We start from the raw sequence: 23,763 nt of genomic DNA on the forward strand, positions 1-23,763 counted from the left end.
CTGCTGTTCTACTCTTTAGCTGCTACACATACAGCACATACAGACACCCAGTGCACAAAGTGTTTTAGTGTAGGGGAGAGCAGGGTGTCCGCCGCTACTACGCCCTGAAATCACAGGGTGGTAGCAGCTGGAGAAGCAACAATGCCAAAGAAGCTGGACTTTTTTTTTGTTCTAATCCAAGTTCACTTTCATGCCAATGGATGAAAAAGAGTCTAAAGTGGAAATAAATTTAATTTCATGCTTCTGTTTGTTTTGGCGCTGCACACGGCAGGCACATAAGGGTGGCCACCCCGCTTCCCTCTTAGCTACCCCTACAGATTGGTATCCAAAGTCGGACAGCCAGTTTGATCAGCAAAGAGCCCGACAGACACGGAAACATATAAAGCACCGATGGGAGAGAGGCCGAGTCTGATGATGCACTTTAAGTGCAAGAAAACCAGCAGTAGCTATCGGAGTATGAGCGAGGCAGAACTCCGTCCCCGTCGGGGCGAGACCTGGTTAGAAGAGCACAGCTGATGAGCTGGAAGGATGAGGGTCAGTGTGGAGATTAAAGGTGGTGGGAAGAAGGACAGAGACAAAAGCACATTGGACCCACACAGAAAGATAGAGACAGGGAAGAGGGTGGCGGGGGGGTGGGGGTGACAGGCCAACGTGATTTGTGGATGTGGATGGGTGACCAACGGTGAGAAGGCCGTCTTGATGCGATGCCCCTCCCAGTGGCAGACAAATGCAAGAACGCACCAACGGGAAACACACACACACATACACAGAGGGCCACTGTACCTAGAGAGGTTACCCTCCTGCAGAAGGCCCTGGGACTCATCTAGCACATTGGGTTCACTGTAAAAGGGGGGTGAAGGAGGGAGAGTGGGAGTTTAGGTTGAGTTGAAATCCATCACTGCCCCTAGTTCCTATCAAGATCAAGGAGGGAAGCTTTCACTCCGCCCATAAGCAAAGCTGGAGCAGATTATTTGCAACATTCTCACTGTCTTAATTTCATGTTGCTAAGAGACAGAAAAAAAAGTCTGCAGTTTTGACATTAAGATGTGACATTTTCAATCAAAGCAAGATAATACTGTGATCGTGGTTACCATGGAGACAGAAAGAAGTGCTTCTGTATAACTCCACAAGTGGAGCAAATTTAACAGTGAATAACTGGAAGGACACTCAGGGAGCGTAAACCTCCACCAAGGTCCGGCAGTCCTCCGTTTATGTCTGTTGCCATTTTTTTTATGTTTTAATCCCCATCACCCATTTTCAATCCTGAATGGTGAGATGGAAACTATTGATCTGCTGTGGTGACCCCTAACATGGAGCAGCCAAATCACATCAAATCAAATCAGTTTTATTTATATAGCGCCAAATCACAACAAACAGTTGCCCCAAGGCACCTTATATTGTAAGGCAAGGCCATACAATAATTACAGAAAAAACCCCAACGGTCAAAACGACCCCCTGTGAGCAAGCACTTGGCAACAGTGGGAAGGAAAAACTCCCTTTTAACAGGAAGAAACCTCCAGCAGAACCAGGCTCAGGGAGGGGCAGTCTTCTGCTGGGACTGGTTGGGGCTGAGGGAGAGAACCAGGAAAAAGACATGCTGTGGAGGGGAGCAGAGATCAATCACTAATGATTAAATGCAGAGTGGTGCATACAGAGCAAAAAGAGAAAGAAACACTCAGTGCATCATGGGAACCCCCCAGCAGTCTAAGTCTATAGCAGCATAACTAAGGGATGGTTCAGGGTCACCTGATCCAGCCCTAACTATAAGCTTTAGCAAAAAGGAAAGTTTTAAGCCTAATCTTAAAAGTAGAGAGGGTGCCTGTCTCCCTGATCTGAATTGGGAGCTGGTTCCACAGGAGAGGAGCCTGAAAGCTGAAGGCTCTGCCTCCCATTCTACTCTTACAAACCCTAGGAACTACAAGTAAGCCTGCTGTCTGAGAGCGAAGCGCTCTATTGGGGTGATATGGTACTATGAGGTCCCTAAGATGGGACCTGATTATTCAAAACCTTATAAGTAAGAAGAAGAATTTTAAATTCTATTCTAGAATTAACAGAAAGCCAATGAAGAGAGGCCAATATGGGTGAGATATGCTCTCTCCTTCTAGTCCCTGCCAGCACTCTAGCTGCAGCATTTTGAATTAACTGAAGGCTTTTCAGGGAACTTTTAGGACAACCTGATAATAATGAATTACAATAGTCCAGCCTAGAGGAAATAAATGCATGAATTAGTTTTTCAGCATCACTCTGAGACAAGACCTTTCTAATTTTAGAGATATTGCGCAAATGCAAAAAAGCAGTCCTACATATTTGTTTAATATACGCATTGAATGACATATCCTGATCAAAAATGACTCCAAGATTTCTCACAGTATTACTAGAGGTCAGGGTAGATAAAGCTGGGTATCATCTGCGTAACAATGAAAATTTAAGCAATGCCGTCTAATAATACTGCCTAAGGGAAGCATGTATAAAGTGAATAAAATTGGTCCTAGCACAGAACCTTGTGGAACTCCATAATTAACCTTAGTCTGTGAAGAAGATTCCCCATTTACATGAACAAATTGTAATCTATTAGATAAATATGATTCAAACCACCGCAGCGCAGTGCCTTTAATACCTATGGCATGCTCTAATCTCTGTAATAAAATTTTATGGTCAACAGTATCAAAAGCAGCACTGAGGTCTAGCAGAACAAGCACAGAGATGAGTCCACTGTCTGAGGCCATAAGAAGATCATTTGTAACCTTCACTAATGCTGTTTCTGTACTATGATGAATCCTAAAACCTGACTGAAACTCTTCAAATAGACTATTCCTCTGCAGATGATCAGTTAGCTGTTTTACAACTACCCTTTCACGAATTTTTGAGAGAAAAGGAAGGTTGGAGATTGGCCTATAATTAGCTAAGATAGCTGGGTCAAGTGATGGCTTTTTAAGTAATGGTTTAATTACTGGCACCTTAAAAGCCTGTGGTACATAGCCAACTAATAAAGATAGATTGATCATATTTAAGATCGAAGCATTAATTAATGGTAGGGCTTCCTTGAGCAGCCTGGTAGGAATGGGGTCTAATAGACATGTTGATGGTTTGGAGGAAGTAACTAATGAAAATAACTCAGACAGAACAATCGGAGAGAAAGAGTCTAACCAAATACCGGCATCACTGAAAGCAGCCAAAGATAACGATACGTCTTTGGGATGGTTATGAGTAATTTTTTCTCTAATAGTTAAAATTTTATTAGCAAAGAAAGTCATGAAGTAATTACTAGTTAAAGTTAAAGAAATACTCGGCTCAATAGAGCTCTGACTCTTTGTCAGCCTGGCTACAGGGCTGAAAAGATACCTGGGGTTGTTCTTATTTTCTTCAATTAGTGATGAGTAGTAAGATGTTCTAGCTTTACGGAGGGCTTTTATATAGAGCAACAGACTCTTTTTCCAGGCTAAGTGAAGATCTTCTACATTAGTGAGATGCCATTTCCTCTCCAACTTACGGGTTATCTGCTTTAAGCTGCGAGTTTGTGAGTTATACCACAGAGTCAGGCACTTCTGATTTAAAGCTCTCTTTTTCAGAGGAGCTACAGCATCCAAAGTTGTCTTCAATGAGGATGTAAAACTATTGACGAGATACTCTATCTCACTTACAGAGTTTAGGTAGCTACTCTGCACTGTGTTGGTATATGGCATTAGAGAACATAAAGAAGGAATCATATCCTTAAACCTAGTTACAGCGCTTTCTGAAAGACTTCTAGTGTAATGAAACTTATTCCCCACTGCTGGGTAGTCCATCAGAGTAAATGTAAATGTTATTAAGAAATGATCAGACAGAAGGGAGTTTTCAGGGAATACTGTTAAGTCTTCAATTTCCATACCATAAGTCAGTGGTGGGTGGACTCATTTACATTTTGAGCAAAGCCAATTGAGTCTAATAATAGATTAAATGCAGTGTTGAGGCTGTCATTCTCAGCATCTGTGTGGATGTTAAAATCGCCCTCTATAATTATCTTATCTGAGCTAAGCACTAAGTCAGACAAAAGGTCTGAAAATTCACAGAGAAACTCACAGTAACGACCAGGTGGACGATAGATAATAACAAATAAAACTGTTTTTTGGGACTTCCAATTTGGATGGACAAGACTAAGAGTCAAGCTTTCAAATGAATTAAAGCTCTGTCTGGGTTTTTGATTAATTAATAAGCTGGAATGGAAGATTGCTGCTAATCCTCCGCCTCGGCCCGTGCTATGATCATTCTGGCAGTTAGTGTGACTCGGGGGTATTGACTCATTTAAACTAACATATTCATCCTGCTGTAACCAGGTTTCTGTAAGGCAGAATAAATCAATATGTTGATCAATTATTATATCATTTACTAACAGGGACTTAGAAGAGAGAGACCTAATGTTTAATAGACCACATTTAACTGTTTTAGTCTGGTGTGCTATATTATTTTTTCTTTTTGAATTTTTATGCTTAAATAGATTTTTACTGGTTATTGGTGGTCTGGGAGCAGGCACCGTCTCTACGGGGATGGGGTAATGAGGGGATGGCAGGGGGAGAGAAGCTGCAGAGAGGTGTGTAAGACTACAACTCTGCTTCCTGGTCCCAACCCTGGATAGTCACGGTTTGGAGGGTTTAAGAAAACTGGCCAGATTTCTAGAAATGAGAGCTGCTCCATCCAAAGTGGGATGGATGCCGTCTCTCCTAACAAGACCAGGTTTTCCCCAGAAGCTTTGCCAATTATCTATGAAGCCCACCTCATTTTTTGGACACCACTCAGACAGCCAGCTATTCAAGGAGAACATGCGGCTAAACATGTCACTCCCGGTCCGATTGGGGAGGGGCCCAGAGAAAACTACAGTGTCCGACATTGTTTTTGCAAAGTTACACACCGATTCAATGTTAATTTTAGTGACCTCCGATTGGCGTAACCGGGTGTCATTACTGCCGACGTGAATTACAATCTTACCAAATTTACGCTTAGCCTTAGCCAGCAGTTTCAAATTTCCTTCAATGTCGCCTGCTCTGGCCCCCGGAAGACAATTGACTATGGTTGCTGGTGTCGCTAACTTCACATTTCTCAAAACAGAGTCGCCAATAACCAGAGTTTGATCCTCGGCGGGTGTGTCGCCGAGTGGGGAAAAACGGTTAGAAATGTGAACGGGTTGGCGGTGTACACGGGGCTTCTCTTTAGGGCTATGCTTCCTCCTCACAGTCACCCAGTCGGCCTGCTTTCCCGGCTGCTCGGGATCTGCTGGAAGGGAACTAACAGCGGCTAAGCTACCTTGGTCCGCACCGACTACAGGGGCCTGGCTAGCTGTAGAATTTTCCACGGTGCGGAGCCGAGTCTCCAATTCGCCCAGCCTGGCCTCCAAAGCTACGAATAAGCTACACTTATTACAAGTACCATTACTGCTAAAGGAGGCCGAGGAATAACTAAACATTTCACACCCAGAGCAGAAAAGTGCAGGAGAGACAGGAGAAGCCGCCATGCTAAATCGGCTAAGAGCTAGTAGCTGCGCTAAGCTAGCAGATTCCTAAAAACACACAAAGTGAATAATGTGTAAATAATTTAGAGGTGATTCAGCAGAGGAAGTGCTTTAGTTAAGGCACGTGAAGATTACACTGTGAAACAAATCGTTATCTAGTTAACTAGATCAATCTAACTGCACAGATTAAACAGCTAACAGATACAGCAAAACACTGCTGTGCTCCTGAACAGGAAGTGATACAATACCGCAGTGAGAGCCAACCACCAGTAGAGGCAAGCCAAAAGACAAAGATTCGTAATCTTTGATTCAGATCATTTTTTTAAAATCTTGATTACTCGTCTTTTTTCCTAATCTGTAACATCTGATTCAGCTTTTTTATTGTGATCATTCAACTTTGATCCTGATCATTCACTTATCTTTCATCCTGATTACTAACTCTTTATTCATGTTTTTGATCCTGATCATTCATCTTTGATCTTGATCACTAACTTCTGATTCATATCTTTAATCCTGATTACTCTTTGTTTTTGATCCTGATCACTCATCTTTGATCTTGATCTCTAACCTCCGATTCATATCTTTAATCCTGATTACTAACAACTTATTCATGTTTTTGATCCTGATTACCTATCTTTGATCTTGATCACTAACCTCTGATTCATAAATTTAATCCTGATGACTAACTGTTTATTCATGTTTTTGATCCTGATCATTCATCTTTGAGCTTTATCCCTAACCTCTGATTCACATTTATGATCCTACCATTTATATTTGATCATGATCCCTAATCTTTGATTCATATTTTTGATCCTGATCACTCTTCGTTGATCTGGATCACTATCATTTGATTCATATTTTTAATCCTTATCATTTCAGTTTGATCTTGATCACTAACCTTGATTCAGATTTTTGATCTTTGACCTTTAATTCAGATATTTGATAATGATTGCTAACCTTTGCTTCAGATTTTTTTCTCCTGATCACTCATCTTTGATATCGATCACTAAACACTGATCTTGTTCTCAGGATAGCTGCAATTAGGACCACAATCAAAGCTCAAAAGCAGGTTCTGGACGATCAAAGACGAGATGCACTCTCCATATCTGCATCACAATGTAATCTACAGTTTCATGACCAAAGGCTCACTTGTCCACCAAATTTCCTTGAGTTATGTTCCTGTCCTTGCCAGATATCCTGCTGGCAACCTGACTAAATACCTCCAGAGTGCAGTGAAGACACAGCTTCCTTTGAGACAGTACAAGCTGAATCAGATCTGATTCATATCTCTCACTGTGTCTCAAGTACGACTGCGTTTTAGGGCCACAAAGAATTTTTTTTTAGATTTTGAGAATAAAGTCGTAATATTACGAGAATAAAGTCATAATATTACGAGAAAAAAGTCGGAATATTACGAGAATGAAGTTGTAATTTTACGAGAATAAAGTTGAAATATTAAAATAATATTTTGACTTTTTCTTGTAATATTACAACTTTTTTTTCATAAAATTAGGACTTTATTCTCGTAATATTATGACTTTTTTCTCGTAATATCACGACTTTATTCTCGAAATCCAAAAAAAAAAAAAAAAGAAATTCAATGTGGCCCTAAAACTCCGTCGTACTGATAAGATGGGAAAGATATTTCTATCTTAGAAGAAAAAAAAATTAACAATTCAACAAAACTCCCAGATGACGGTAGTGTGGAGAATAACAATATTCCAATAACAGCTGTAGGAGTTAGAACCTCATCAATCACGTCTTAGGTGCAGTTCCACCATGCTACCAGACGATGGTGCTTCATACTTATATGAGCCTGACTGAATCTGTTGGTTCATGCAGGATATTAAGTGTTTGTAGGATAGAAAGTATAATTTATCTTCTGGCTCAGGTGCTTGTAACTGAGTCTATCCCTGTGTGTGTGCTGATTGACTCCATCATGTTTTCTAGTTGCACTACCTGTGGCTGGGCAGCATGGTGGTGCGAGGGCCCTCTGACTGTGAGGTAGCTAAGCCGGTGGCGTGGCTGGAAAAACGGCGCTCTGATATCGCCCTGGGCAGGGAAGCTTCATGCTCGCTCACCACACTGGGAATACTCATTGAATCATCTGAAGAGAACAGCAAAAGAGAAACGTTTGGACTGGAGGTCGCACCACCACTATGACAGACATAGAAGTGTTTGTGTAGCAGAAAAGTGAAGCAGACTCTCTTCATCGTCCTCGTCAGTGCGGCTGAGTGTGTCCTGAGAGGGCTGGCGTGACGGCTGGCTGTCCTGCTCCCAAACCGTGCCGGTGCCTGTGTTTGAGCGTGACATTGTGGCCAAGCTGAGCCGATACGCCGACGTTGACGTCCCAACTGTGCTGATGGACGTCTTTCCCTGATAGGCTGGTGGGTGGAAGAAGGTAAAATGAAAAGACGTGGGCATTGGTGTTAGACTCCAAAAACTGCCAGTATTTAATATTTACAAGTAGTTAGTCCTGTGATAACATTTGGAAGATGACAAGAAAAAAAAAAAATCAACAATTTTAAAGCTACAGTGTGCAGGATTTAGTGTCACCTAGTGGTGAGGTTGCAGATTGCATTATGCTGTCACCAGTCATGATTGTTTTCTTATACATTTTTACCTCTTTAGCAATAGGGATTAATGCTCCTTTGCTTTCTCTTACCATAAGCAATATACGAGGTCTATTAGACAAGAGACCCTTTTATTTATTTTTTTAACTATATGGATTTGAATGACGTGCGATTCCACCAATCATGCTTGAACCCTCATGCGCATGCGTGAGTTTTTTCACGCATGTCAGTGACGTCATTTCCCTGTAGGCAGGCCTTGAGTGCGCGTTGCTTTATCAAAATTTTTTCTGGATCTGTGAGGAATATCCGAGTGGATACTATTCGAGAAATTAAGCTGGTTTTCGGTGATAAGTTTAACGGCTGATGAGAGATTATGGGGTGTTTCTGTCGATGTAAGGACTTCCCACAGAGCGGGACGTCCTGCAGCGCTTCCAGGCGCCATTGTCGGCCTGTTTCGACCTGAAAACATCCTAATTTAAGGTTTAATTCGCCCAGGACGTCGTGAGAGAACAGAGAAGATTCAGAAGAGGCCGGCATGAGGACTTCATGCGGACATTCCACTGTTTAAGGACATTTTTTAATGAAAGACGTGCGGCGCACACAGATTCACCGAGTCGTCACGGAAACGACTCAGCGAATCTGTGTGCGCCGCAACAGGAAAACACCTCCGTGTTGAAAACCATTTGTAAATTTCAGGCGGCTTTTGATGGCTTTCAACAAGTGAGTAACTGAGAAATTGTTTAACAGTTTGGGCATTTTCCAACTTGCCCGTTAAGGTTTCCAACGGAGGTGTTTTTCCTGTTGCGACCCCCCGCGGTCGGGTCAGGCCCGACATGCGACTCTGCCCGCACGTTCTTTCATTACAAAATGTCCGTTAACAATGGAATGTCCGAATAAACTCCTCATGCCGACTTCTTCTGAAAGTTCTCTGTTCTCTGACGACTTACTGGGTCAACAGAGCCTGAAATGTGGAAGTTTTCAACTTGAAACGGCGAGACGCTGCCGCATCGAAGTGCAGATCGCCGTTAGGCGCCGTGGGCCGTCCTTAAAGCGACAGTTACAGACCAAAATCTCTCATCAGCCGTTAAAATTTTTACCGAAAACCAGTTGAATTTATCGAATGGTGTCCACTCAGTTGTGCCTTACAGTTTTGAAAAAATTTTGATCAAACAAAGCAGCAGTCTCTGAGCCATTCCTAAACAATGAAAAAATCGACGAGAGGGTGGGCGACTCCTCACTCAAAGACTGCCCACAGGCGAATGACGTAACTGACAGGCGTGAAAAAACTCTTGCATGCCCACGAGGGTTCAAGCATGTCTGATGTAATCACACGTGATTCAAATCCAAATGGTTTTTGAAAAAAATAAGGTCGGATACTTTTCTAATAGACCTCGTATCTTACTATTTTCACAAAAATGAGGGTTTGCAAGCTTGTTCGCCTTCATTAGCAACCAGTAGACAGTGTACAGAGGAGCAACCACTGATGCTCTCTTATTTTATTTTGTCAATCAGATCTTCATGCCTTGAGTAAATATGTCCATGTGCCTCGTTTCCACATCGTGTATGGTTTCTGTCCATAATATATGCGATGTGCCATCTAGTGGTCGACGCATTAAACCTCCATTCCACAGGGACGGGGTCTGTCCAGCGGTTCTTGTGCAGACATGAAATCGCGTCGAACACCGCATGCTGCCAAAGAGGTGCTCAGCTGCCGTCAGGACCGTTCGGTATCCTCTCACAAACCGTCATGAGTGCAAAGGTCACTGTGAAGTATGAAGCTGCACCTGATTTCTGCGAAAGAGTCACCAACCCTGGAAGACACAGATCACCCCGTGAACACCCGACGGATGTGCAACAGTAGATTGTCCACTGTAACATGACCGAGCTGACGTGAGTTTGGACATGAACTCAGACAAAAAAAAAAGTAATTTCAGTATCACAGCCCACGGGTGCACAGTGATTGGGGCTGTGTGCTGTGATTTTTATGAATAAAATTCATTTCATAAAGTGCTGTTACAAAGCACAAAATGAGTTCCTTAGCAGCTGATGTCCACCGAGTTCATCAGAAAGTTTTGTGCGTGTTCAAATCTGGACAGATGAGGCAGAGAGATTTGGACTTCTGAAAGCTCCGGTGTTAATTCAGCGCAGGAGGACATCCAGCTCGGCTGTCATCAAAAGCAGGTGTCACGTCAGACAAGTAATCTGTGCCGCAGTTACTCTTCTGATAACAACCTTTAGCACTAATGAACTAAAGACCTCTCACTATGGAAGACAAAACGAGCTAAATATTGATATAAATATTGAAATATGAATCTTTTTTTCCACATTTCTGTACAAGCACATATAGTTTGGATTATGTGTGCAGGTCTTTTGGGGTTTGTTTTTTCACTGCCGTGCACCTGACATCACCTGTCTGAAACACCTTGCATGGAATGTTTTAATATATAAGTAGGTACATTAAGTTCATTGTGGACTCACCACAGTTATGTCCTTTGTTTCCATCAATTGTATAATCCAGAGTTTGACTCACAGAGAGCTGTGTGGAGATCCGGATCGAAAGAAGACAAAAAAGATTTTTTTCAATGCCTGATATGATTGTTTTTTTTTTTTTACGTTTTATTTTTCATAGCTGTCAGTTGTTTTCTAGCCCTAGAAAGTCCAGTGAAAGGTGTTATTTGTACAGTGATGTCATTTTTCTGCAGATTTAGCTGAGGCCACCCACGAATTCAATTCAATTCAATTCAATTTTATTTATATAGCACCAAATCACAACAAACAGTTGCCCCAAGGCGCTTTATATTGTAAGGCAAAGCCATACAATAATTACGTAAAAACCCCAAAGGTCAAAACGACCCCCTGTGAGCAAGCACTTGGCGACAGTGGGAAGGAAAAACTCCCTTTTAACAGGAAGAAACCTCCAGCAGAACCAGGCTCAGGGAGGGGCAGTCTTCTGCTGGGACTGGTTGGGGCTGAGGGAGAGAACCAGGAAAAAGACATGCTGTGGAGGGGAGCAGAGATCAATCACTAATGATTAAATGCAGAGTGGTGCATACAGAGCAAAAAGAGAAAGAAACACTCAGTGCATTATGGGAACCCCCCAGCAGTCTAAGTCTATAGCAGCATAACTAAAGGATGGTTCAGGGTCACCTGATCCAGCCCTAACTATAAGCTTTAGCAAAAAGGAAAGTTTTAAGCCTAATCTTAAAAGTAGAGAGGGTGTCTGTCTCCCTGATCCAAATTGGGAGCTGGTTCCACAGGAGAGGAGCCTGAAAGCTTAAGGCTCTGCCTCCCATTCTGCTCTTACAAACCCTAGGAACTACAAGTAAGCCTGCAGTCTGAGAGCGAAGCGCTCTATTGGGGTGATATGGTACTATGAGGTCCCTAAGATAAGAAGGGACCTGATTATTCAAAACCTTATAAGTAAGAAGAAGAATTTTAAATTCTATTCTAGAATTAACAGGAAGCCAATGAAGAGAGGCCAATATGGGTGAGATATGCTCTCTCCTTCTAGTCCCAGTCAGTACTCTAGCTGCAGCATTTTGAATTAACTGAAGGCTTTTCAGGGAACTTTTAGGACAACCTGATAATAATGAATTACAATAGTCCAGCCTAGAGGAAATAAATGCATGAATTAGTTTTTCAGCATCACTCTGAGACAAGACCTTTCTAATTTTAGAGATATTGCGTAAATGCAAAAAAGCAGTCCTACATATTTGTTTAATATGCGCTTTGAATGACATATCCTGATCAAAAATGACTCCAAGATTTCTCACAGTATTACTAGAGGTCAGGGTAATGCCATCCAGAGTAAGGATCTGGTTAGACACCATGTTTCTAAGATTTGTGGGGCCAAGTACAATAACTTCAGTTTTATCTGAGTTTAAAAGCAGGAAATTAGAGGTCATCCATGTCTTTATGTCTGTAAGACAATCCTGCAGTTTAGCTAATTGGTGTGTGTCCTCTAGCTTCATGGATAGATAAAGCTGGGTATCATCTGCGTAACAATGAAAATTTAAGCAATACTGTCTAATAATACTGCCTAAGGGAAGCATGTATAAAGTGAATAAAATTGGTCCTAGCACAGAACCTTGTGGAACTCCATAATTAACTTTAGTCTGTGAAGAAGATTCCCCATTTACATGAACAAATTGTAATCTATTAGACAAATATGATTCAAACCACCGCAGCGCAGTGCCTTTAATACCTATGGCATGCTCTAATCTCTGTAATAAAATTTTATGGTCAACAGTATCAAAAGCAGCACTGAGGTCTAACAGAACAAGCACAGAGATGAGTCCACTGTCCGAGGCCATAAGAAGATCATTTGTAACCTTCACTAATGCTGTTTCTGTACTATGATGAATTCTAAAACCTGACTGAAACTCTTCAAATAGCCCATTCCTCTGCAGATGATCAGTTAGCTGTTTTACAACTACCCTTTCAAGAATTTTTGAGAGAAAAGGAAGGTTGGACATTGGCCTATAATTAGCTAAGATAGCTGGGTCAAGTGATGGCTTTTTAAGTAATGGTTTAATTACTGCCACCTTAAAAGCCTGTGGTACATAGCTAACTAATAAAGATAGATTGATCATATTTAAGATCGAAGCATTAAATAATGGTAGGGCTTCCTTGAGCAGCCTGGTAGGAATGGGGTCTAATAGACATGTTGATGGTTTGGATGAAGTAACTAATGAAAATAACTCAGACAGAACAATCTGAGAGAAAGAGTCTAACCAAATACCGGCATCACTGAAAGCAGCCAAAGATAACGATACGTCTTTGGGATGTTTATGAGTAATTTTTTCTCATAATGATGGGGAAACGCACACACATACACACACACACATACACACACACACATACACACACACACACGATAAATCCAAACTGACGACTCTCGCTCAGTGAAGAACAGTGAAGAAATATGGTGGCAAACCGCTCAAAAACCAGCATATGTGTTAAAAAAAGGCAAACCTCTGTGTAAATGTGACGTCATCTGTAGCACACAAACTCCACGTGAGGGCCGCTAAGGCAGTTACACAGAAAGGTGTAAGAGGTGGGTGTTTATAAGCTTCTGCTTCAGCCTACGCCCTTTTGGGCACACTTGACTGCGTAATTGAGTTTTTGTTTTATTTTCTTTGTTTTCTTTTGTTTTGTAAATGGGAGAGTCTTTAAGTATGTTTTGTGTATGTGCTGAAATAAACAACTTTGAATGAAAAAAAATAAAGGTGTTTTCGCATCACCTCTGCGGATCGGAGTTGTTTTAAGCTGCACGACAGACTCACAACTGCTGCTGCTTGATGAAAGATTGATAATTTTTAGAATTGAGTACTTGTCCTGAGCAGTGAGATATGAGTAATTTTATGAGTTTTCCGTAATCTTAAATCCATCAACCCTGCTGCTTTTTCTTCTCACAACTAAACTGTCCACCTCCCCTCCTCCATCATCTGAAAATCCCTCTGAACTGGTCACCCATTACAATAATACTCTCTCCTCCTGCCTTGAAGAACTTGCCCCAACTAAAACCAAAATAGTCTCCCTCACTCACACTACCCCCTGGTACACCCCCGAGCTCCATAAAATGAAATCTCGTAAGCGCCAGCTTGAGAGACTGTACAAAAAATCTGGTTTGACTGTTCATCTACAAATATACAAAGATCACTTACAACAATACAAAGATGCCCTTAATTCTTCCCGGTGTAATTACTACTCCAATCTCATCCACTGTGGCTCCAACAACCCCAAATCTCTTTTCTCTACCATTAACACACTCCTTAAACCCAATAACAACATTTCATCCTTCACCACCATCAAATGTAATAGCTTTCAATTCTTTTTTCAGTCCAAAATTGACTCCATTTACAGCTCCCTCAACCTTTCTTCTGTTCCCACTGCCCCCCAGATCCTCCTCCCCTCAGTCCCAAACATCAGCTTTCAGATTTCAAACAAATCTCCCCTGTTCAGCTTACAAAAATTCTATCTGGCATTAAAACCTCTACTTGCTCCCTGGATCCCATCCCCTCCCCCCTCATCAAAACCTATCTCCCCATAATTTCTCCACTGATCTCCACTGATGGTTAGATAAAGCAGATGATACCCAGCTTTATCTATCCATGAAGCCAGAGGACACACACCAGTTATTTAAACTGCAGGAATGTCTTTCAGACATAAAGACATGGATGACCTCTAATTTCCTGCTTTTAAATTCAGAAAAAACTGAAGTTATTATACTTGGTCCCACAAATCTTAGAAACATGGTGTCTAACCAGATCCTTACTCTGGATGGCATTACCCTGACCTCTAGTAATGGGTGATTCTTTAACTACGGGCACTATTGGCCTTGTAAATGTAATTTCCAACACACCATTACCTTACAATATAAAGCGCCTTGGGGCAACTGTTGTGATTTGGCGCTGTATACATGTGCTCTGATGTCACTGTTTATCTCCATAGAAACTATCCAAACAATCTTTCATACAAACTGTTTAAAGGGACATTACAGTGTTGTGGTGGAAATTACGGCAATAGTGTGGGACAACTACATTTTGTTAAAAAAAAAAATCACAACAGTTGTATGACATTGAATACCCCAATTATGTTTTGATTATTTTACTGATATTTTATTCAGAGATATTTTAAAACATTAGAAAAAAAATGTTTCTTTACCATTCATTTTTATCATTGAAGATCAAAAATCTGGGTGTGGGACAAGCACAAAACGGCAATATTTGCATATAATGATGCTGAAAAAAGGTGAAAAAGTCATCATAGACTACTAGAACAAATTTCCCAACACACTTTCATTATAAAGATAACTATAAAAGTGTGAAATTTCCCCTTTTTTCTGTTTTTCATACAATATGATCAAAGGACATAAGTGCCTGTAGTCTAAGAATCACCCTAATACTGTGAGAAATCTTGGAGTCATTTTTGATCAGGATATGTCCTTCAATGCGTATATTAAGCAAATATGTATAGGACTGCTTTTTTGCATTTGCGCAATGTCTCTCAAATTAGAAAGGTCTTGTCTCAAAGTGATGCTGAAAAGCTAATTCATGCATTTATTTCTTCTAGGCTGGACTATTGTAATTCATTATTATCAGGTTGTCCTAAAAGTTCCCTGAAAAGCCTTCAGTTAATTCAAAATGCTGCAGCTAGAGTACTGACGGGGACTAGAAGGAGAGAGCATATTTCACCCATATTGGCTTCTTTTCACTGGCTCCCTGTTAATTCCAGAATAGAATTTAAAATTCTTCTTCTTACTTATAAGGTTTTGAATAATCAGGTCCCACCTCATAGTACCATATCACCCCAATAGAGCACTTCGCTCTCAGACTGCAGGCTTACTTGTAGTTCCTAGGGTTTGTAAGAGTAGAATGGGAGGCAGAGCCTTCAGCTTTCAGGCTCCTCTCCTGTGGAACCAGCTCCCAATTTGGATTAGGGAGACAGACACCCTCTCTACTTTTAAGATTAAGCTTAAAACTTTCCTTTTTGAAAAAGCTTATAGTTAGAGCTGGATCAGGTGACCCTGAACCATCCCTTAGTTATGCTGCTATAGACTTAGACTGCTGGGGAGTTCCCATGATGCACCCAGTGTTTCTTTTTATTCACCTCTTTTTGCTCTGTATGCACCACTCTGCTTTTAATCATTGGTGATTGATCTCTGCTCTCTTCCACAGCATGTCTTTTTCCTGATTCTCTCCCCTCAGCTCCAACCAGTCCCAGCAGAAGACTGCCCCCTCCCTGAGCCTGGTTCTGCTGGAGCTTCCTTCCTGTTAAAAGGGAGTTTTTCCTTCCCACTGTCACCAAGTGCTTGCTCATAGGGGGTCATTTGATTGTTGGGGTTTTTCTGTAATTATTGTATGGCTTTTGCCTTACAATATAAAGCGCCTTGGGGCAACTGTTTGTTGTGATTTGGCGCTATATAAATAAAATTGATTTGATTTGATCACAAAGATCATAAACTCCTCACTTTCCTCTGGTTCTGTTCCACAGTCTCTCAAGCTGGCAGCTCTCACTCCCATTCTCAAAAAACCAGGTGTTGACCCCGACAACTTCATTAATTTTCGGCCCATATCCAACCTCCCCTTTCTGTCTAAAATCCTAGAATGGGTCATTGCTGATCAGCTCCAAACCTACCTCAGTTCCATCAGTCTGTTTGAACCCTTCCAATCCGGCTTCCGTCCAAAACACAGTACTGAAACAGGTCTTCTCAAAGTCACCAATGATCTCCTCCTCTCCTCTGACTCCGGCCATCTCAACGTTCTCATTCTCCTGGATCTCACCGCTGCCTTTGACACCATCAGCCACTCCATCCTCCTGTCTCGCCTCAAGACCTCCCTCAACATCACTGGCTCCACCCTTTCCTGGCTTCAATCATACCTTACAAACCGGCAACAGTTCATCTACGTTAACCATTGCTCTTCCTCCATAGCCCCTCTATCTCAAGGCATTCCCCAAGGTTCGGTGCTTGGTCCTCTCCTCTTCATTCTCTACATTCTTCCTCTCGGAAGTATCAGCCGTCATCATGGTCTCCACTTCCACTGTCATGCTGATGACATACAGCTTTACATTTCCACCACATCCATAAACCCCAACATTCACTCCACCCTCACCCACTGCCTGTCTGACTTAAAAACCTGGATGCAACACAATTTCTTGAAATTAAACACTGACAAAACAGACATCATCATCATCATCGGCTCTAAAAACATCACAAAATCAACCCATTTTTCACTCTGTTTTGACAACACTATGCTCAACCCATCCCCCCTTGTCCGTAATCTTGGAATTCTTCTTGACCTGACCCTCTCATTTGATCCACACATTAAACAAATAACCCGGATTGCATTTTTCCATCTGAAAAATATCGCACATCTCTGTTCATCCCTCACTTTCTCCGCTGCTGAAACCCTCATACATGCTTTTATCACATCCAGAATCGACTATTGCAATAGCATCCTCTATGGTTCACCTTCTAAAATACTCAACAAACTACAGAATATACAAAACTCTGCTGCCTGTCTCCTCACCCATACCTGCACTCGAGAACACATCACCCCCGTCCTACAAAACCTCCATTGGCTCCCCATCACTCAACGCATCCACTTCAAAATCCTCCTGATCACTTTCAAAGCCCTCCATAACCTGGCCCCCACCTACCTCACTGACCTCATCCATTGCCACACTCCATCACGCTCTCTCCACTCCTCCGACACAAACCTTTTGTCCTTTCCCTGTAGGACCAGGCTCCGAACCTGGGGAGACAGAGCCTTCTCCATTGCCGCCCCTACCCTCTGGAACTCTCTGCCCCAACCACTCCGTGCTTGCCCCGACCTCCCCTCTTTCAAGAAAGAACTCAAAACCCACCTGTTTAAGCTAGCTTTTAATGTATAGCCCTGATTTTGAATGTGTTTTCTCTTATTGTTTTTATCCTTTTCTCTTGGTTGTAAAGCGTCTTTGAGTGTCTAGAAAAGCGCTATACAAATAAAATGTATTATTATTATTATTATGAGTAAGTGAGAATAGAAGGGAAGAAAGTGTCAAAGTAATAAAAGAAAGAAAATAAATCAAATAGCTAATCATGAAAGGCATGGGTTAGGTGGGATCAATCTTACATTATCCGAAGAACAAAAACAAGTAAATGAGAGAATCAGCTCAGTTATTACTTGAAATTGTTGACGTTCTAATAAGGTGTCTATGTGTGTGGTCTGCATAAGTTGGGAATGGCAAGATGGCTGCCAATTTGCTTCAGCGGATTGTACGGAGAGTGTGAGCCAATGAGAGATCCAGTAATATATACATATCAGTGCTGTCCTTTTATAAAGGGGGCTTTATGGAGACCACAGCAACAATAATTTTTGTCTGTTTTTGTTATCCAGTTGTGTGGATTATATGCACAGAACATTCAAGACACAAACTAGAGGCTGCAAATTCACATCTTACCGCTGCAAAATATTTTCCTGAGTATAAGTTGCACCTGTTTCTGTATTATCAGCTCTTTAATTTGTGATTTTTGTATATTGTTGTCATGTAAATGGCAAATGGACTGGATTCATATAGCACTTTTTTGACTGAATCAGAAGCTCAAAGTGCTTTACAGTGATGCCTCACATTCTCCCATTCTAACACACCAATGTCAAAGTGCTGATGATGGGGATTTGAACCCAGGATCCTCTGGTCTCAAGCCCACTGCTTAACCAGAAGTTCATGTACTTTTTTTTATTATTGGCATTTATGTTTTTATTAATAGAGTTATACTACATTTATACAAAAAAAAAAAAATCTGTAAATCTAACACACTGTAGCTTTAAATTTCAAGAGAGACACAATTTCTATTTGAGTGTCTGACCGGAGCCACTGTGCACCGCCTCTTTCAGGATCTTGAGTTCATTGTTGAACTCAGCGAACAAGGAGCTCTTGCAGAGAGGTCGTGGGATGAATCGTCGCTCCAGCTGATCGGCGATGTGGTGACGAGCCGTAATCTCCTCCTGGGAGTCCGCCGGCTGCGTCAACAACTACACAGACAACAATCAAATGCAAATACTTAGAAAGAAGAACCAATCACTGAAAAACAACACACACACACACTCAAGGTAAAACGTGACTTTACCTTGCACTGTATGAAAGGTCTCAGCAGGACAAAGATGGGGATGCGGGTTCGGACGATGAAGTCGATAAAATCCCAGAAGGCCAAGCCACCCACCTTCCTCACAGCCATCTCCTTCACCTGCAGACTCAACCGGTACCACTGATTGCCAAGAGAGCGCTCGAAGCAAACCAGCACCACCTTCAGGGCTGGAGACAGGAAGCAGAGACAGTTAACAGTCTGCAAAACTGAGATGGGAGCAACTTTTAACTCAACATGATTTAATTTATGGTAATTGTGTTAATTATGTCACTTTTTTCAAATGTTTCTATATGCATCCTGTATGTTCTGAGAGACTATCTCACAATTGGTGCAAAGTCATGCTCCCCGTCTTGAGTTCTTGGACAAGACACTTTATCTGCATTGGGAACCAAGTTCTCAATGGGTATCTTAACTGGGGATGTAACCTGTGTCAGACTGGCGGTGGTCTGAACACCTTATGGGGCACTTTTTACTCCATACATCTTGTTCTATAGCTCGTACCCAGATATGCAGCCTGGCTGGTGGACTCGGCTAAACCTTCCCTGCGTAGATCCTTCCCCGTGTCCCCCGGAGTGGAGCAGTGAGCTGGGGAGGCATCCAGCATGAAGTTCTTGGTGCGGGAGGTGGAGATGATCCGAGGCGGCAGCAGGATGTTGATGACCGTCTGCAGGAGCAGAAAGATCTCAGGTTGCTCCAGGTGAGGACTGTCTGTGAACGACAGCAACCAAAAGGATCTCCTCTGGTCATCTGAACTATGGATTAGTGCAGTGTGACAAAACCATTCTAAGCCCTGCCTCCATACACTCATTAAAAACAAAACACCTAAACTGACAATCGAGCTACTGTATACTGAAGTTAAATTCTCCAAAGCTAAAATACCACCAGTACCATGTTCTAAAGTTAAACACCTTTCCGAACTTTTCTCCTACAACTAAACTGGTTTATTCTTGACTAACAACCATATGGGCTCCAAACTGTACATATTAAATGGTTATAACCTTGACTTTGGCTTTTAAGGCCCACCCAAGGTCAAAGGTCCTGTGAACAATATGACTTCACATTAGTGTTTAATTGTAAGAACAAGTGCATCTTTACTGTTCCTCCAATTAGCCACAATCTCATGTGACATCATAAAGGTATGATGAGGAAGAGGAAGTGTGTGTTGGTTGTGTTGTGTATTAGTTGGCTGTTATTAACTCATCAGAGCTACACACTCGCTCAGTGTCCTTCCAGTTGTCAGTCTAGTGATGCACTACGATATCACAGCTAGCAGGATCAGATCTGCTTTGGTCCACTCCAGTATTAGGTCATTTTAACCCAAATCAGAGACAAATGAATAGAAGCTGACTGACAAAGTGAAATTTGGTTCAGGCTTTAGTTTGGATCAAGGTTTGAATGAAGCGCTGCACCTCTATAATCATGCAGGGGGTTTACCTTTACTTCCAGAGCCAACAGTCAGCACAAAGGGGATAAGCAGGTTGAGCAGCATCCCCTCTCGCCTCTCCTGATTGGTGAAAGGTGAAATCACATGACTGAGAGGAAAGTCCTCCTTTAAAGCCTGATAAAACAGAAGGGGACAGACCAAAGACCAGGCAGTTAGAATGTGACCAGGAGAGACATGGTTGTTGTAAGGATGTCACATTTCCACCATAGTCTGTTTGTTTGTTCTTTAGTAGGATTTCATAAAAATTAACCAATTTGAATGAAAGGGGTAGGGCAGGGCCAAGGAAGAACCCATTTAAACTGGTTATGGCTCAATGTTCAGTGACCAGGATTAAAGAAAGGTGATAATGGTGACCTCTGTCCTCTGGGTTGAGCTGGAGTCTGTGGTGGAGGTGTCAGAGAGGAGGATGTTGAGGAAACTGCTCAGCATCCTGGACAGCACCTCCCACCCCCTGCATGCCACACTGATGTCCTGTCAGAGCACCTTCAGCCACAGACTGAGACCACCGAGGTGCACCACAGAACGCCACAGGAAGTCTTTCCTACCTGTGGCAATCAGGCTGTATAATTCCTCCCCCTTCTGCAGGATGAATACATAATCAACAGAATTATTCAGAGTTATTCACTTACTCAGAGTTATGTGCAACACTATCGAACATCTTGTGCAAATGTCTTCCAGTCATTTCATATAAATTTGTTGTAGTTATTGTTAAAAAAACAACAACTTTGTTTACTGTTTCGGTACTCTGGCAAAATAATTTCCTTTGAGACAAATAAGGTTGATCTGATCTTATCTTAAAAATCAAAGTCAGTATCACAGGATCACAGGTAAGCATTAAACATAAGATATGACAATTAAGGTCAGGAGAATGACCAAAGATTTGTCATTGGTGTCAAAGCTCAGAGATCAGGTTCAAAGGTCTAAGATCATCAGTCAGAATCAAAGTTCAGCTATCAGGATCAAAGATTAGTATCAAAGGTGAGTGATCCAGATCCAAGCTCAGGACAGAATCACAGATCGGCAATTGGAAACAGTGTTGAGCATTCATCGCTCAGCAATCAAGATCAAAGGTCATGATAAGGATCAAAGATGTGTGACCAGGATCAAAGATGAGTATCTGTCACAATTATGAACAAATGTCAGCAATCAGGATGAAACGTCATGATCAGGATCATGGGTCATGAACATCAACAAAGATGAGTGTCCAGGATGAAAGAACAAAATTCAAGATCAAAGTCAGTTAACTGGATCACAGGTCAATATTAAAGATCAGATATAAGGATTAAAGTCAGGAGATTGCCAAAAGATTCATCATCAGGGTCAAAGCTCAGAGATCAGGTTCAAAGGGCTGTGATCAGGATCTATGATCATCATCACAGGTCGGCAATTAAGAATCACAAGTCAGCAATCAGAAAGTGTTGAACAATCAACAGTCAGCAATCAATCAATCAATCAATTCAATCAATCAATTTTTTTATATAGCGCCAAATCACAACAAACAGTTGCCCCAAGGCGCTTTATATTGTAAGGCAAGGCCATACAATAATTATGTAAAACCCCAACGGTCAAAACGACCCCCTGTGAGCAAGCACTTGGCTACAGTGGGAAGGAAAAACTCCCTTTTAACAGGAAGAAACCTCCAGCAGAACCAGGCTCAGGGAGGGGCAGTCTTCTGCTGGGACTGGTTGGGGCTGAGGGAGAGAACCAAGAAAAAGACATGCTGTGGAGGGGAGCAGAGATCGATCACTAATGATTAAATGCAGAGTGGTGCATACAGAGCAAAAAGAGAAACAGTGCATCATGGGAACCCCCCAGCAGTCTACGTCTATAGCAGCATAACTAAGGGATGGTTCAGGGTCACCTGATCCAGCCCTAACTATAAGCTTTAGCAAAAAGGAAAGTTTTAAGCCTAATCTTAAAAGTAGAGAGGGTGTCTGTCTCCCTGATCTGAATTGGGAGCTGGTTCCACAGGAGAGGAGCCTGAAAGCTGAAGGCTCTGCCTCCCATTCTACTCTTACAAACCCTAGGAACCACAAGTAAGCCTGCAGTCTGAGAGCGAAGCGCTCTATTGGGGTGATATGGTACTACGAGGTCCCTAAGATAAGATGGGACCTGATTATTCAAAACCTTATAAGTAAGAAGAAGAATTTTAAATTCTATTCTAGAATTAACAGGAAGCCAATGAAGAGAGGCCAATATGGGTGAGATATGCTCTCTCCTTCTAGTCCCCGTCAGTACTCTAGCTGCAGCATTTTGAATTAACTGAAGGCTTTTTAGGGAACTTTTAGGACAACCTGATAATAATGAATTACAATAGTCCAGCCTAGAGGAAATAAATGCATGAATTAGTTTTTCAGCATCACTCTGAGACAAGACCTTTCTGATTTTAGAGATATTGCGTAAATGCAAAAAAGCAGTCCTACATATTTGTTTAATATGCGCTTTGAATGACATATCCTGATCAAAAATGACTCCAAGATTTCTCACAGTATTACTAGAGGTCAGGGTAATGCCATCCAGAGTAAGGATCTGGTTAGACACCATGTTTCTAAGATTTGTGGGGCCAAGTACAATAACTTCAGTTTTATCTGAGTTTAAAAGCAGGAAATTAGAGGTCATCCATGTCTTTATGTCTGTAAGACAATCCTGCAGTTTAGCTAATTGGTGTGTGTCCTCTGGCTTCATGGATAGATAAAGCTGGGTATCATCTGCGTAACAATGAAAATTTAAGCAATACCGTCTAATAATACTGCCTAAGGGAAGCATGTATGAAGTAAATAAAATTGGTCCTAGCACAGAACCTTGTGGAACTCCATAATTAACTTTAGTCTGTGAAGAAGATTCCCCATTTACATGAACAAATTGTAATCTATTAGACAAATATGATTCAAACCACCGCAGCGCAGTGCCTTTAATACCTATGGCATGCTCTAATCTCTGTAATAAAATTTTATGGTCAACAGTATCAAAAGCAGCACTGAGGTCTAACAGAACAAGCACAGAGATGAGTCCACTGTCCGAGGCCATAAGAAGATCATTTGTAACCTTCACTAATGCTGTTTCTGTACTATGATGAATTCTAAAACCTGACTGAAACTCTTCAAATAGACCATTCCTCTGCAGATGATCAGTTAGCTGTTTTACAACTACCCTTTCAAGAATTTTTGAGAGAAAAGGAAGGTTGGAGATTGGCCTATAATTAGCTAAGATAGCTGGGTCAAGTGATGGCTTTTTAAGTAATGGTTTAATTACTGCCACCTTAAAAGCCTGTGGTACATAGCCAACTAACAAAGATAGATTGATCATATTTAAGATCGAAGCATTAAATAATGGTAGGGCTTCCTTGAGCAGCCTGGTAGGAATGGGGTCTAATAAACATGTTGATGGTTTGGATGAAGTAACTAATGAGAATAACTCAGACAGAACAATCGGAGAGAAAGAGTCTAACCAAATACCGGCATCACTGAAAGCAGCCAAAGATAACGATACGTCTTTGGGATGGTTATGAGTAATTTTTTCTCTAATAGTTAAAATTTTGTTAGCAAAGAAAGTCATGAAGTCATTACTAGTTAAAGTTAATGGAATACTCAGCTCAATAGAGCTCTGACTCTTTGTCAGCCTGGCTACAGTGCTG

General features: G+C 41.7%; 1 protein-coding gene and 1 long non-coding RNA gene across 16 annotated transcripts in view; one reads left to right on the forward strand and one right to left on the reverse strand.

Annotated features, from left to right (window-relative positions):
* The window catches only part of LOC117517476 (protein unc-80 homolog), a 162,615-nt gene that overhangs the window by 10,955 nt on the left and 127,897 nt on the right, over positions 1-23,763 (reverse strand). For 12 of the 15 annotated variants that reach the window (XM_034178607.1, XM_034178599.1, XM_034178574.1 and 9 more), the window contains 7 exons: positions 20,120-20,243; positions 19,187-19,393; positions 18,668-18,852; positions 18,407-18,572; positions 7,687-7,866; positions 7,442-7,589; positions 784-840 (listed from right to left, as the gene is read on the reverse strand). In XM_034178607.1, the coding sequence (XP_034034498.1) occupies positions 784-840; positions 7,442-7,589; positions 7,687-7,866; positions 18,407-18,572; positions 18,668-18,852; positions 19,187-19,393; positions 20,120-20,243 (1,067 nt within the window). The remainder of the gene's footprint in view (positions 1-783; positions 841-7,441; positions 7,590-7,686; positions 7,867-18,406; positions 18,573-18,667; positions 18,853-19,186; positions 19,394-20,119; positions 20,244-23,763) is intronic. The other 3 variants (XM_034178615.1, XM_034178593.1, XM_034178582.1) reach the window with 1 other exon arrangement.
* Positions 33-20,843, forward strand: LOC117517559. The gene is made up of 3 exons (XR_004562757.1): positions 33-168; positions 2,528-2,530; positions 20,808-20,843. It is a non-coding gene; the product is annotated as an uncharacterized LOC117517559 (long non-coding RNA).

This window comes from Thalassophryne amazonica, chromosome 1 (assembly GCF_902500255.1).
Source record: "Thalassophryne amazonica chromosome 1, fThaAma1.1, whole genome shotgun sequence".
In the NCBI taxonomy this organism is placed as follows: domain Eukaryota; kingdom Metazoa; phylum Chordata; class Actinopteri; order Batrachoidiformes; family Batrachoididae; genus Thalassophryne; species Thalassophryne amazonica.